General features: G+C 37.0%; 1 protein-coding gene across 1 annotated transcript; it reads left to right on the top strand.

Moving 5' to 3' along the window:
- The first annotated feature begins 1,232 nt into the window (after positions 1–1,232).
- Positions 1,233–8,199, top strand: LOC110716810 (uroporphyrinogen decarboxylase 1, chloroplastic-like). Its single transcript, XM_021895451.1, has 7 exons — positions 1,233–1,762; positions 2,676–2,756; positions 2,866–3,020; positions 5,636–6,018; positions 6,107–6,391; positions 7,483–7,718; positions 7,815–8,199. Exons 2-7 carry the CDS (start codon positions 2,734–2,736, stop codon positions 7,936–7,938), a joined length of 1,206 nt encoding a protein of 401 aa, XP_021751143.1. The 5' UTR covers positions 1,233–1,762; positions 2,676–2,733; the 3' UTR covers positions 7,939–8,199.
- The last annotated feature ends 6,748 nt before the right edge of the window (positions 8,200–14,947 follow it).

Here is a 14,947-nt window from a genome sequence, read left to right as displayed (position 1 = left end):
ACTGGTTGGGATACTAGGGTGTAAAGTCAAAATGTATCTAATAAAAGGAACAGATGGAGTATTAGAGCAACTCCAATGGTACGCTAATTAGCAAATTAGCTTTTTTGGCCACATAAGATTTTAAAGCTAATTTTTTTGTAGCTAGTTTGTGCCCTAGGTACTAGCTTGTGGTGTTTTCCAGAGAGAAGAAGAATCTGTCATCCATGCGTTAAAAGATTGCAATTTAGCCCGAGCAATTTGGAGTAAGTGCAATTATTCTATGGTTTTGTCTCACTCTCTTTGTAGTATGGGTGACTGGTGGGAGCAATGTTTTGGTAATTTTGGAAAGGATATGGTGAGTTTAATTACCATGTGTTGGGCTATGTGGGGCGCAAGGAACAAATGGATGATTTGGGTGAAAATCCGAATGTTAAGCAAATTATTGTCTATGCTTTGAAGATTAAAGGTGGAAAAGTTGAATATGGGGAATGGAGGGGTGGAAAGAGTGTCTCTATGGACAGGTCTCTTTCGACATCTGGTGTGGTTAAAATTATTGTTGATGCTGGTGTTTTGGGGGAGGTGGGGACGGGGCTGGGTGCAGTTAGCAGGAATAGTGATGGGGTGGTGCTTTAGGGAGCTACGGTGTAGTGGAGTGAAAAATGAGATACTAAGATTGCAGAGGTGAAAGCGGTATTTTGGGGCATGAAGATTGCGAGACACAAGAATATGAGCTGCATTTGGATCAAGAGTTAATCTGGTGGTGATTAAGGCAATGGGGAAGCGTTTGTATGGCTCCAGTCCCTTTCATCTGATTATGAAGGATATTCTAGATTTTTTTTTCTTCTAATTTTAGTGATTCATGGTCTTTTGTAAAGCGATGGGTTAATAATGTAGCACACAAATTGACTTACTTTCAACCATGAGAGTTTGGCCAATGGGTGTGGAGTGATGTAATCCCTCCTCGCATTTTGGAAATTTCTTCGGTTGATCTAGATGGGTTTTTTTTCAAAAAAAAAAAAAGGTATTAAAGTTGTCACTTCCAAAGTTATTCACTAGTAATTTTTTGTTTTACACAAGTCACTAACCAACTCATACAATTAACTAACTCATACAATTCTACACTTGCTAGTCTGCAATTGTATTTATAATAAAATGTAGGTGACCGTCAGCTGATGTTAAAACCGCAAAGGTAACACTACCTATACAAATGCATAGTTCACACTTCACGTGACACAATTAATTTACCATAATGGTCACGACAAAAGAGTCATCATAACCACATTCTTTTTTGAGGAAAACTCATCCTAACCACATTTAAGACATGATAACTTGTAATTGACTTATGTTACCATACTTTCCTTTCGTTTGTTGTAAACTCAGTTTAATCACTGTAATTTCAGCAATTTCCAAAAAAAAAAAAAAAAAAAAAACTTACAAACAAATTATACAAGCTTTGGTGTGTGAAGATAGTATTTGAAAAATGGAAGTGTAAAGATAAACTAATACTCCGTACTTTTAAAAACAGGTTTACTCTAAACCTTTAAAAGGTCTGCCATACCCCTTAATTGGACGATCATATAAAGACTCAGCCCATTTATTTATTAGACGGATCTAACCAATTAATAACTGTGGCGGGTCATGGGTCATGGCTTTTAATAGGGATCCAAGGCGTCCAACCCATTGAATTGCTCTATTGAAGCGCAGTAGCCGTTCTCCATTGAAGCGCAGTTGCCGTTCTCCGTTGAATCTAGTTCTTATATCCCCCATTGAAGCAGCTTCTGAGGTAAGTTGTTTGTATTTGTTATCATCATATCAAATATCCCTAAAATTATGAGATAATTGAATCAAATATCCCTAAAATTGTGAGATAATTGAATCAAATTTGGTTGCTAATGTATTGCACAACACTTTAATGTTGGGATTCAACTATGAAATCAGAGCTCTTTTCCCTGGGCCCAGGGCTGCCGCCCCTCCCTGCCCTTCCTCAGGGACGGGCCTGAATGTTGATCCTTATCTTGACCAATTTAGGCTCAAGTAACTGGGTGTATGGATTTGTTTGAGTATTGGGATGGTTTTAACAATTCATTTGCCCAAGAGAAATTTTTCTATACCCTAAATTATTTCAAAGCAGTAGTTGGAAATCAATAATGAACTTATCTAAGTGGAATTAAAAAAAAAAAAAACACTTAAAAAGAGGATTTCTATAAGGTTATTGCTAAACAAATCGAATAAGGGTGTTACGACAATGAATAAATGGGGTGGATGGGGTTACTCTAATCAGTCCATGGAAAAATGGGGTTAGTCTTATAAACTAATGAAATCATTTGTATTTTAATAATAGACAAAACAAAAGAAGAGGGGTTATTTGCTTTTAATATGAAGTATTTAATTAATACATTAGCATACATATATGATTAAAGTTCAATCTCTACAAACTGAGAGATTATAAAAGTTTTCGCTATGTGTGAATAATGCATATAACTATGACATCTTTTGTTATTCCGGGCATAATGAGTTTTTTTTAAGGATTATCGGTAAAAACTAAAAAGAGGCCGGTGTAACGGGAAGTTATTTTCTAAAAAAATTAAAACAATGCCATGTTATATGCACTATTCAAAACAATCAGACTATTGATGAGGGATTATAATAAAGTTGAGCCCTGTCCTTACTCACATAGTCACATTGCCTCTTTTCAGCAACTGAAGCCATTGAAGAAAAATAATTAGCAAGAGAGAAAATAAATAGCCATTGAAGATGACTCTTCTTTCTCTTTCAAGGTCAATACACTTCCTCAATTTTGGATTTTTTTTTCTTAATTTTGATAATTATTGATTTGCAAGGACCTCAAATTTGAATTATGTAAATCCTCAATTTTCATTTTCATAGCGAATTTTGCAGCGGTTGTTGTCACACTAATGGTTGGAATTCGTTGAGCTTTTTATCTACTCTTCCGAATTCTAATTATAAACACATTATCCCTCCTCGTCGCAAGCTCAATTACAGGAAATTCCCTCAGACCTGTTCTGCTTCTGCTACCACTGGTATGGATTTTATAATTCTAAGTTTAATCTTAAGTCTTATTAATTACAATCTTTTTTTTTTGCAAATCGTTTGTATTTTGATACTTGAAAATACTTAACACCATTAAGATTTTTAGCTAACAATGAGAAATATATAAAATTTTAACGGGTTGTTTGGTATGTGGGAATGAGAATTAGGAGAAAAGGGAATGGGAAATATTTTGGAAACTGCTAGTTGGGTATTAAAATATTACCAATGCCTTGTTTGTGGGGGAATATGTTGGGAATATATACCGCTGGTTCTCTTAAATCTTAAGTAGCTCAAGCTTGCAATCATTATTTCAGTATTATTAGAAATGGAAGAAGGAATAAAGAAACAATCCATGACATCTTAGAGCATTTCTATTTGTATCGTGTAACGTGAAGGAACTTGGCCGGAGCCCACTGTTCCAATATAAAATCTTAGTTGGAAACTCAGAACATCATCAATGATAACTTAGAATGCTGGTTACTTTTCCACTCTAAATCAATAAGAGGTCTTAAATATGTGCCCACACTAGTGACCCTATTCACTCTCTGAAGTCAGGGTTCCTTTCATTATTTCTTGATCTCGAGGGCCAGTATTAGGAATAAACTAAAGTAAGGATTTATTATGGATCTTATGATTGGTTTGTTGACCAGAAACTCGACAAGACCTGTAGATAACGTCCAAGTAGTAAGAGAGGCCTTCAAGAAGATTGTGGGATAATATGCAAGAAACAATCTGGGAATTTTGGAGCTGTTCCTTAACACTTTAAGACATAGGAAGCTTTCTTCATGAAAAATCATTCTAGATAATATATTCATGCAAATTGAAAACATAAAGGTGAGAGAAGGTCACCTTGGCGCAATCCACAATGGGATTAGAAGTGCTTTGAATATTTCCAATTACCAAAACTGTGATAGGAACTATTATAATGCATAGACTGATGAGTTGAATCCAATGCTTCAAGAACTCATGTACACATAACACTTTAAGAAGAAAGAACCAGCTAACCCGATTACACACCTTATTCATGTAAATCTTAAGCACCTCCAAATTAGTTTCGTTTTTTCTTGTATTAAGACAAGAAGTAACTCATGGCATAAAAGAGTACTTTTCTTTATGTTTTCCAAGGACAAACACTTGCTAGAAATTTGTGATTAATCTGTGCAGTATATCCTTCATAGAGATAGCCATACATCTATTCTAGTGGTTGTAATTTGTTTATTGATAAGTTGTAGGCTTGTGGCTGACCAACTTCTTATGGAACCAGAACCTTAGGGATCATGACGATTACCAAATGATTCCAGTATTTCAACCAAAATTTGTGATGAATTTAGTATACTCTTGCATACAGTTAGCCTTACACTTAAGCACTTAGCCAAGCGCTTGTAACTTGTGTTACTCAAATTGATTGGTTGTAGCTGACCAACTTCCTACGGAGCCAGCACCTAACTGTGATAGATTGATTCCATTCTTTTAACCAAAATCCTAATTTGCGTAATTTTAAAATTGCCTTAATAAATGAATTCTTAATCATATCCCTTTCCACTTTGAAAAACTCTTAAGGAATAATCATCTGGCCCAGTCGATTTCAAACCTTTTAATTGGCGAGCATTGCCTTCTTAATTTCCTGGGTTTTAAAAGGTTGCTGAAGCTTATTATGATTAACCTGAGCAGAAGTTGAAGAGAAATTACCTTTGAAAACTGAACCATGTTTTATCTTTAATATCCATTCTAGATGATTCTGGATTTATTAAAAAGAAAAAAACCCAACTAATATTCTTCAACTTTTTATAGCTCGGAACTTGACGTGAGGCCAAGCGTTTATATTTAGATGATTTTAATAAATTGTACTTATATCTTTATTGGATGGGGGATGTTGGTGGTGGTGGGGGGAGGTAATGTCTCGTAGCAAGCTGCATAGTAACATTAGAATTTCTGAATTCATACTGTTTGTTTATACCCTTAAAATGTCACCTTCACACCAACATTTGGCTGATACATCAGTTTATTGAGTTGAGTACAGGAACTGTACAGATCTATCCTCTTAAACATTGGTGTATAAGCATGTGAACATACAACTTCTTTGTATTAGCACTAGGCTGTGACTAGCATGTTTAGATAATATATTTTCTGATACATTATTGAAAGACATGGCTTGTGGCATTGGGAAAGAAGAACTGAGGACAAATAATTTGGAAATCACGCATAATGGTTAAGAAATCCACGATAGACTAGGTTGTGAACCTTTAAATTATTAAACTCTTTTTAAAAAATGAGCTTAACTTATGTTTCTGAGAGTTTCACCAGAGGTTAAATCTTAGGAGACAGGCTATTGTTTGTGGTGGTATACATTAGAATGTACAAATTGATTCCGAAGACAGCACTGCTATTGTTTGTGGTGGTATACATTAGAATGTACAAATTGATTCCGAAGACAGCACTGTATTATGTCTTATTTGCATCATGGTAGATGGCTGACTATTTGACCTATGCTGCTGCTGAGAGCATTGATGACGTTATGTGAGCTTTTACCACTTTGTATCTTTTTTTTTTTTTTATTCATTTGATTGCTAGATCTCTTATTTCCTCCACATTTTACAAAATTCAGATCCGCTCTTGGTTCAGGCTGCGAGAGGACATTCTGTTAGCCGTCCCCCAGCATGGATGATGCGCCAGGCAGGAAGGTATATGGCTGTTTACAGAAAGCTCGCAGAGAAATACCCATCCTTTAGAGAGAGATCAGAGACAACTGATCTTATTGTGAAAATTTCCTTGCAGCCTTGGGAAGCATTTCACCCTGATGGGGTTATAATATTTTCTGACATACTCACCCCTCTCCCTGCTTTTGGGGTACCTTTTGACATAGAAGAAGTCAGAGGCCCTGTCATCCAGTCACCTATTCGTGATGAAGATGCCTTGAAAACATTGCATCCAATTGACTTGGAAAAACTTAACTTTGTTGGCGAATCTCTTAACATTTTGCGCCATGAGGTGAATGCTATTTTCTTCATGATCCCTGTGTAAATCCTTCGTGCTGTATGAATCTCTGCTGTTACTAAATGCACTCCCTTCCCCTTAGGTTGGTGACAAGGCAGCCGTTCTGGGATTTGTGGGTGCACCTTGGACTATAGCAACATACATAGTGGAAGGGGGTACTACTCGCACCTACACCACGATAAAAAGTATGTGCCATACATCGCCTCATGTCCTGGAGACTCTTCTGTCACACATAACGGAGGCAATTACTGAATACGTGGTTTACCAAGTTAAGTCTGGAGCTCACTGTATTCAAATATTTGATTCATGGGGTGGACAACTACCACCACATATGTGGGAACGCTGGTCTAAGCCTTACATCAAACAGGTAAGTCTCCAATCTGTTTTCTACAGTTTATGACTAGATCATTGTTCATTTGTCAGCTTGTGCTTTTGAACTTTTTCTGTTTTCAACGCCAAGAGACTTGCATTATTGTTTAGAAGTTGTCTGCTAGGGGTGATTAATTCTCTTTATCTGCTAAGCCAGAAAAGTTAGATGCAAGCCTCTATACTGTCTTTTACAGATAAATTTTTAAAGCTAAACAAGATAAGAACTTTTGTCAAATCTTGAGCCCACGTCCCACTGATTTGTAATCATACGTAGACTACTGTGGAACTGTTTATCAAAAGCTTTAATATCGCCTGACAAACATCTACCTCCTCATTCCTTCCTTTTACTGTCAATTTTAGTCAATGCTTTCTCTTTATTGTAATGTACACTGACCTGGTTGAAGCTCCTTCTGATGTTCCTACTTTCCTGCCAGTTTTTGTATTACCCTTATTTTTGTGGGGAATTGGGGGGTGTTGAAGCTGACTGTGGATGCAGGGTTGCATAGCTTTATGGTAATTCTAAAGCTGGTGCTGGTTGTGGGGTTTGTTTTGGTTTGATAATTTTGCAAGGTTTTGTTGTACTGTATTCCTGTGCCTGTTAATCTGCACTGTGCACTAAGGTCTTTGTGGTTTTTGGAGCTGATTAATAAGCTTAAACTTTCCAAATAAGCTTCCTCTGCAAGAGAGTGACACATTGTTCTGGTCCTTCTGGACGAGCTTAACATTGACATCTGGAACAGTACCTTAGTATCATAAATGGATCTACTCCTCGGACATTGGATGTTTAAATAGTCTTAGGCCCTATTCTCTTCACCTTAAACAAATATAATAAAGAATTAGTAAAAATAAGTTAAGTTTAGGAAAAATTAGTCAAGTTCAGTAAAGATAAGCTGAAAGAGAAAATATAATAGAGAATCAGTTAATTAGTAAAAATAATTTAGTAAATATCAAGTGAAGAGAATAGGGCCTTATCGTAGCCATGAGTTGTTGGTTTTGATGGCTATACCTTTTCACTACACCCCTTCCTTTTTGTGTGGTTGTAATTTGGAAAAGCTTGGTGGTATCTGATAGACTTTAGAAAAAATGCAGGTAGTAGATGCAGTGAGGAAAAAATGCCCTGAAACACCACTTGTTTTCTACATCAATGGAAATGGCGGCCTCCTTGAAAGGATGAAAGATACTGGAGTCGATGTGATTGGGCTGGACTGGACAGTAGATATGGCCGATGGGAGGTCACGATTGGGTCCAGAAATCAGTGTACAGGGGAATGTTGACCCTGCTTGTTTATTTTCTCCTCTTGCAGCCTTGACAGATGAAATCCATAGGTTGTCTTTTCAAATTATGCAACCTTAAGACTTTTGTCTCTTTTATACAAGGTGAGGGTTAAGCTGATATATTTTTTTTCCCTTTGATATTTGCAGAGTAGTGAAATGTGCAGGGCCGAGGGGTCACATCTTAAATCTTGGTCATGGCGTTCTTGTGGGAACACCAGAAGAAGCTGTTGCCCACTTTTTCGATGTTGCAAAAAGCTTTAAGTTTGACTGAGTTATTTGCACAACAGAAGAGCCTAAATTAGTAATTTGAGGGAAAAAATGATTCAACATACTCGTAGTTAACAATTTTTGGTAAGAGTCAACTGATTTATGGAGGGCTGTTGGCCTGTTGCTGTATGTTGTTTGTTGTATGATGAAGTTTACAGGCTGCATATCTTAAACTCTGACCAAGTTCTGATTTTTGTAAATGTTAATGCTGAGGAAATAAGTTGTTTGTAATCAAGTTCCAGCTAAATAAAACTGTTTATGTCAAGTCCGTCATCATCTTCGATTAAGGCTTCAATCTCTGTGTTCATTTGTTTAGTACTCAAGTAAATCTGATTCTGTTTACTTGATCTTTCATGTGGTTTGAGAGTGTCTTAAGATTACCTGAAGTCAGTCTTTGCAGAGTGGCATCTTGCAGTAAAAGTAAGAAGTGTTTTGCCCTTCTGTTGATGCTTATAACTTATAGGAGGATGAAAGTTGGGGTTTAATTACATTGCAGATAAATAGTCTATTACCTTAGTAGTTGGATGCTATACAATTAATACAAATGGTAAAAGCACTAAGTAGTAGTATTGGAATACCATTCTTTTTTATCCTATTATTCTTAATATTAGAGGAGGCATTTTTTAAGGCCACAAATAAATTACCTTTCTAACTTCGCCATTGGCTATGTAAGACTCTTCTTCTTTGCTAAAGATGTGCTCCGTATATTAGCAAGGATACATTCTAGTAATCTAAATGCATGACTTATTGAAACTCTTCTGCAAAAAATCGGTGCAAAATACGATAATCATTGGAAGAAGGTCTTTAGTTACTGTGATTATAAATAGTGCTTTATACGTTTGTTTTTTTAAAGTTGTTCCATTGTCACGGTTTACAAATATTGATTTGATCATCATTGGTTATTTACATATAATGAAAATCATAGTCGTATTATATCTTGTTAGATTCATCTCAATATATTATCATATTGTTACAAAATATCAACTTTTGTCAATAGATTCGGATTTGCCAAAAAGGCAAGTGTAGCCTAGGTTATGGTCAATTGGTCAGTGCACCCACTAATGTTCGAACCAAAGTTAACTGTGATTGGGTTGTGCTTCCCAGCAGTACTTGATTGGGCCTAATAATGTGTCTTGCATACAATATGTATCAATGTATGTTGATGTAATTGTGTTGTGCTTCCCAGCAGTGCTTGATTGGGCCTAATAATGTGACCTTGCATACAATATGTATCAAAGTATGTTAAATGTCTATGTTCCAGTTCGGTCTTCGGTCTTCGGTCTTCGGTCTTCAGTCTATATAACTACGTATTCCCTCCGTATTTTATTACTTGCTCCATTTTCATGAGCGAATTAGGAGAAATAGTAAAAAGTAATAAAATATGAAGGAAGTGGAGTTGGTGAAAGAATAAAGTATGATAGTTGGGAGGAGAGAATATGAAAATATTAAAATAAGGTAGTAAGGGGTCCACTAGAAGAGAAGAAATTAGTAAAATACTAGATTAGTGCCCGTGCAATGCATGGTAGTAATAATCTTTTTTTTCATAATTAATTTGTGATATAATATTAAAATGAGGCAACTCATGTGGAATAAACAAGATGCAATGCATATAAGAAAGATGAAATAATAAGGCAAAAATTATTAAAACTACAATTGAGAACAAAAAAAATATTTTGTTGATTAGTTGTATTGAAAATATTTAAAATAATATACATTATATTACATTAATGATTCATGTTATTCCCCATAAAACTACACTATACAATGTAGATGTCGTATGGCTTTTTAATAATGAATTAATTTAGTTAAAAAAAACTGTACAATGTACTTCCAAAAAATAAGCTAAAAAAAACTTAAAACTGACATCATATATTGTATTAACGGAAATTTTTTTAATGATAGCGACATATATGACTAAAATGATCGATGTAAGCATAACCTATTTTAGTAATAGTTAATAGATTTTTTGAAAGAAAAAAAAAGTTATAAGTAGGTAAAATTATTACAAAAATATTTAATAGAAAACTAAATCAATTATTATTATTTCATAAGATTTTAAATCAACACCATGAATAGAATTATTATTTTTTTCCATTGAACTCATTATTGTACAACTATATAATGGTGATTTTCTTTCAAAAAAAAATAAAAATAATGGTAATTTAAATGTTAATATTTTATTTTTGGCTCCGTTATTTTATACTCTCCATCATATATCAATCTTTTAATTATAGGAGCCTGCCCAGGTTTATAACCTAGATAAACCTGATGTGTTTATCCTATGACATTTTAGTAATTATTTTGCATTGAAAAGCGTATTATATATTAAAAAACAATTTTTCTTCTGTTTATGCCATGTGTTCCTAACGGCTCATATTTAACACCGTTAAACTACCATGAACAAAATTCCTTCCTTCTCTTTCCTCCCTTGCCTCTCTGCTGTTATTTCTCCTTCCCTGCTATTCCTTCTCTCTCCTCCCTTGCTACGCCAATTAACCACATATATCGCCGCTTCGCAGCTATAAACCGGCAAGCTGAACAAGAGACACCCTAGTAGCAAAGTATATAAAGTGGGCCCATACAAACTCCTTAGGGAAAGGTATTAAACTAACTATCGTAATCGTAGAGTCGTGACCGGAAATGTGGGGGGACGTCATTCCGTTTATTTTTCAACAACCCACATTGTTAGTTTCTCTTGTGACCTTGGGACTTTATCATTTTGAGCCATTTACGAGCATTTTTACAATTAATTTCAATCCCATCCTGTTCAAATTGATTTAATCGGCATATGATTCGAACGGAGAACTCCGTTAAATCCAGCCCACGTTAATCACCGGCTTGTGAAATTGGCTTTTACAATTGGTTTTAATCGGCTTATGCAATTGGTGCTCTCAACCTGTGCAATTGGTTTTCTTAAAAGCGGTGGATTTATAATTCCGTTTGACCGATGTAGGGGGTCTTGTAGTTGGAGCAATTGGCGATGCTAGTAGTGGTTGTGCAGTTGGTAGGAATTTTGGTTTAGTGGTGGGTAGTTGTCTATTGTGGTGATGGTGGTGGTTTGGTGGAGTTGGTGGTCTATCCACCACGACCCAAATGGTAACATTTCCACTCTTTAACTTTGGGAGGAAAGTCACAAAATCCATCGACGAAATGCAGTCCCACTTCCATCCAGGAATTTCCAATGATTGCACAGTTCCTTGCGATCTCTTGTGCTCTATTTTCACCTTTTGACAAGTTAGACACTTTGCTACAAATTTCGCAACTTCATTCTTCATTCTAGGCCACCAATACATCTTTTTCAAGTCTTTGTATAGCTTGTCCCCTCCTGGGTGTACTGAGTATGGTGTATTGTGACCTTCTTCCATTAATTTTCTCTTTACTTCCTCACATTTTTGTGGTACACACCATCTACCTTTGTACCTTAAACTTCTATCTTCATGAATTTTTGAAATATGTGGCCTTTCCTTGCTTGATTTTCTCACGAATCCTATCCAACATGACATCTCCTGCCTGATTTTCCCTTATCTCATCAAATATTGTTGGTTGAATGCTTAGATTCGCAAGTATACTCGCTGGTACTCCCCATTCTACCACTTCTAAATTTATTTTCCTCATTTCCCTACACAACTCATCAGCCACTATCAAAGTGTTCAGTCCATGACTGGTCTTACGACTTAGACCGTCTGCAACTACATTTGCTTTCCCTTCATGGTATTGTATGTCAAAGTCGCAGTCCGTTGTAAATTCTAACAATCTCCTTTGATGTGAGTTTAGATCTCTTTGGGTGAAAATGTACTTTAAACTTTTATGGTCTGTGTAAATCCTACATTTTACCCCATACAAGTAATGCCTCCAGATCTTTAGTGCAAAAATGATTGCAGCTAATTCTAAGTCATGAGTAGGGTAATTTACTTCATGAGGTTTCATTTGTATTGATGCATATGCAATCACCTTCCCATTTTGCATAAGCACACATCCTAGACCATTTTTGGATGCATCACTATACACATCATAGATTCCACTATCATCTGGCAATGTAAGCGCTGGTGTTGTAATCAACTTTTGCTTCAAGAGTTGAAACGCTTCCTCGCACTTCTCACCCCACTCGAATTTCTTGTCCTTCTTCATTAGAGAGGTCATAGGCTTAGCAATCTTAGAAAAGTCCTTCACAAAGCGCCTATAATACCCTACTAAACTAAGAAACTCCTAATATCAGACACCGTCTTTGGCGTAGGCCACCCTTTCACTGCCATAATCTTTGCTGGATCTACTTTTACCCCATCCTTGGACACAAAGTGACCTAGAAATGTTATTTTCTCCAACCAAAACTCACACTTGGAAGACTTCGCATAAAGCTTGTTTTCCCTTGAGGTTTGTAGAATTACCTCCAAATGTTCAACATGTTCCTCCTTATTCTTTGAATACACCAATATATCATCTATGAACACCACGACAAACTTGTCCATAAATAGATGGAACACTCTATTCATTAAGTCCATGAAGGTTGTTGAAGCGTTCGTCAATGCAAATGGCATTACTGTGAACTCATAATGTCCATACCTTGTCCTAAATGCAGTTTTGGGATATCTTCTTCTGCGATCCTCAACTGATGGTATCCAGACCTTAAATCAATCTTTGAAAACACAGATGTGCCGCTCAATTGGTCAAATAGGTCATCAATCCTTAGCAATGGGTACTTGTTCTTTATGGTGACCTTATTCAACTCCCTATAGTCAATACATAACCTCATACTCCCATCCTTTTTTCTTAACAAACAACACTGGAACTCCCCATGGCGATGCACTTGGTCTAATGTATCCCTTTTCATGTAAGTCCTGTAGTTGCTCCTTTAACTCACTCATTTCTGCAGGTGTCATTCGATATGGTGCCTTGGAAATTAGTGTTGTTCCTGGAACCGGCTCTATTGTGAAATCGATTGCTCTCTTAGGTGGCATTCCTGGAATCTCTTCTGGGAACACATCCAAAAACCCGTTCACCACTTCTATGTCCTCAGGCTTGGCTGCCTCTTCATGTTCTAAATTCCTCACACTACAAAAATATACTAGATACTCCTTCTTAATATACTTAGCCACTTCAACATAGAGATGATCCTTGGGCACTTTGTTTCACCATGCTTCCAATATGTCACCAACTCACCCTCAGTTGTACTTATCTGTACTTTCTACGATCGGCAACAAATTTCTGCACTATAATTGCTCAACCAATCCATTCACAGAATGACATCGAAGTCACTTAACCCAAACCCGATGAGGTCAGATAAAAATACCTTTCCCTTGATCTCTAATGGCACATCCTTAAAAGTTTTGGTACACTGTACTACCCCTCCCATAGGAATAACTATAGGTACATCTATGTCATCTACGGTTTTCAAACAGTATGATAACTTTGAAATAGTGGTTTTTGAAATGAAAGATAAAGTTGCACCAGAATCAAACAAAACTTTAACAGGAATAGAGTTAATAGAAAAGGTACCAGTAATAACATCCTTCGTAGTGTCGGCTTCGTGCCTACTGATCACATTTAGTTTTCCTGGATCTCCACTCTTCACCTGGTTATTTCTATTATTGTTGCCTTTCACTCCATTCTGATGTGCCCCTTTGTTCCCTGAATAGTTATTGTTCCCTTGAAAATTCCTTTGAACCCCTCCTTGATTATTGCCCTGCTTTTTGTATTAGAATCTTTGGAGAAGCACTCATACTCCCTATGTCCATCGGAATAGGTCTGTCGCAAAACAGCAATATCCGTCAGAAAAGGGCCTTTCAACGGAATTCCGTTGGAACAGGTCTGTCGCAAAACACTTCGTAGGAAAATGGACGTTTTCCGAGGGAAATTCCGTCGGAAGACACCTTTCCGACGGTATTTCCGACGGAATCCATTCTGTCGCAGTTGGATTTGACTTTAAACGGGAGTCCGTCGCAACGGAAAAGATTCCGTCGGAATATACCACTTCCGACGGAAAATTCGTCGGAATGTACCTTTTCCGTTGGAATCTGCTACCTTTCGACGGAAATTTCCGTCGGAAACGGCAATAATAAAAAAAAGCCCCCTAAAATGAACCCACGTACTTGACCCACCACCCAAAATCACCACCAAAAAACCCACGTACTTGACCCACCACCCAAAACCACCACCAGCCCCCCTAAACTAAACCCACATACTTGACCCACCACCCAAAATCACCACCAAAAAACCCACGTACTTGACCCACCACCAGCCCCACCAGCCCCCCTAAACTAAACCCACGTACTTGACCCACCACCAGCCCCACCAGCCCCCCTAAACTAAACCCACGTACTTGACCCACTGACCAAACCCAGCAGCACACCCACCCAGACCACCCCCACCCACCACCACACCTACGTGCTTCACCAAAACCACCCAAAATCACCACCAAAAAACCCACTCACCCACTCACCACCACGACACCGCAACCCAAAAAAACATCAAAAGATCCGACCACAACCACCACAATCTGAACTCCAACATCCACCACCACCACCATAAATTTTCAAAAAAATAAAACCGAAAAAACAACAATATATTTAAAATAAATAAAAAAAAATCGAAAAACAACACTTTAATTAAAATTAAAAAACCGAAAAACAGAAATTTAATTAAAATAAAAAAACCGAAAAAACATACCTTGATTCCACCGCATAAAACCTCAAAATTGGGTTTTCAAGGCCAAATTCGACCATGAAAGCCTTAGATCTAGGGTTTTCATGGTCGAATTTTACTTGAAAACCTTGTGTTGTTGATGTTGATGGCGAAAATGGTGGTGTTTGTTGTTGTTGATGGCGAAAATGGTGGTGTTTGTTGTTGTTGATGGCGAAAATGACCGTGGAAACGGTGGTGTTTGTTGTTGTTGAGGTCAGCGTTGGTGGTGTCGGCGAAAATGAACGAAAGAGAAGAACAATGACAGAGGAGGAGGGGCGTAGAGGAAGAGAAGGAAAAGGAGAGAAAAGGAAGAGAAGGGGCGTAGAGGAAGAGAA

The sequence above is a fragment of the Chenopodium quinoa genome, unplaced genomic scaffold (genome assembly GCF_001683475.1).
Source record: "Chenopodium quinoa cultivar QQ74 unplaced genomic scaffold, ASM168347v1, whole genome shotgun sequence".
NCBI lineage: Eukaryota > Viridiplantae > Streptophyta > Magnoliopsida > Caryophyllales > Amaranthaceae > Chenopodium > Chenopodium quinoa.
The sequence above is the reverse complement of the archived record's forward strand: the minus strand, read 5'-3'. Positions and strand labels throughout refer to the sequence as shown.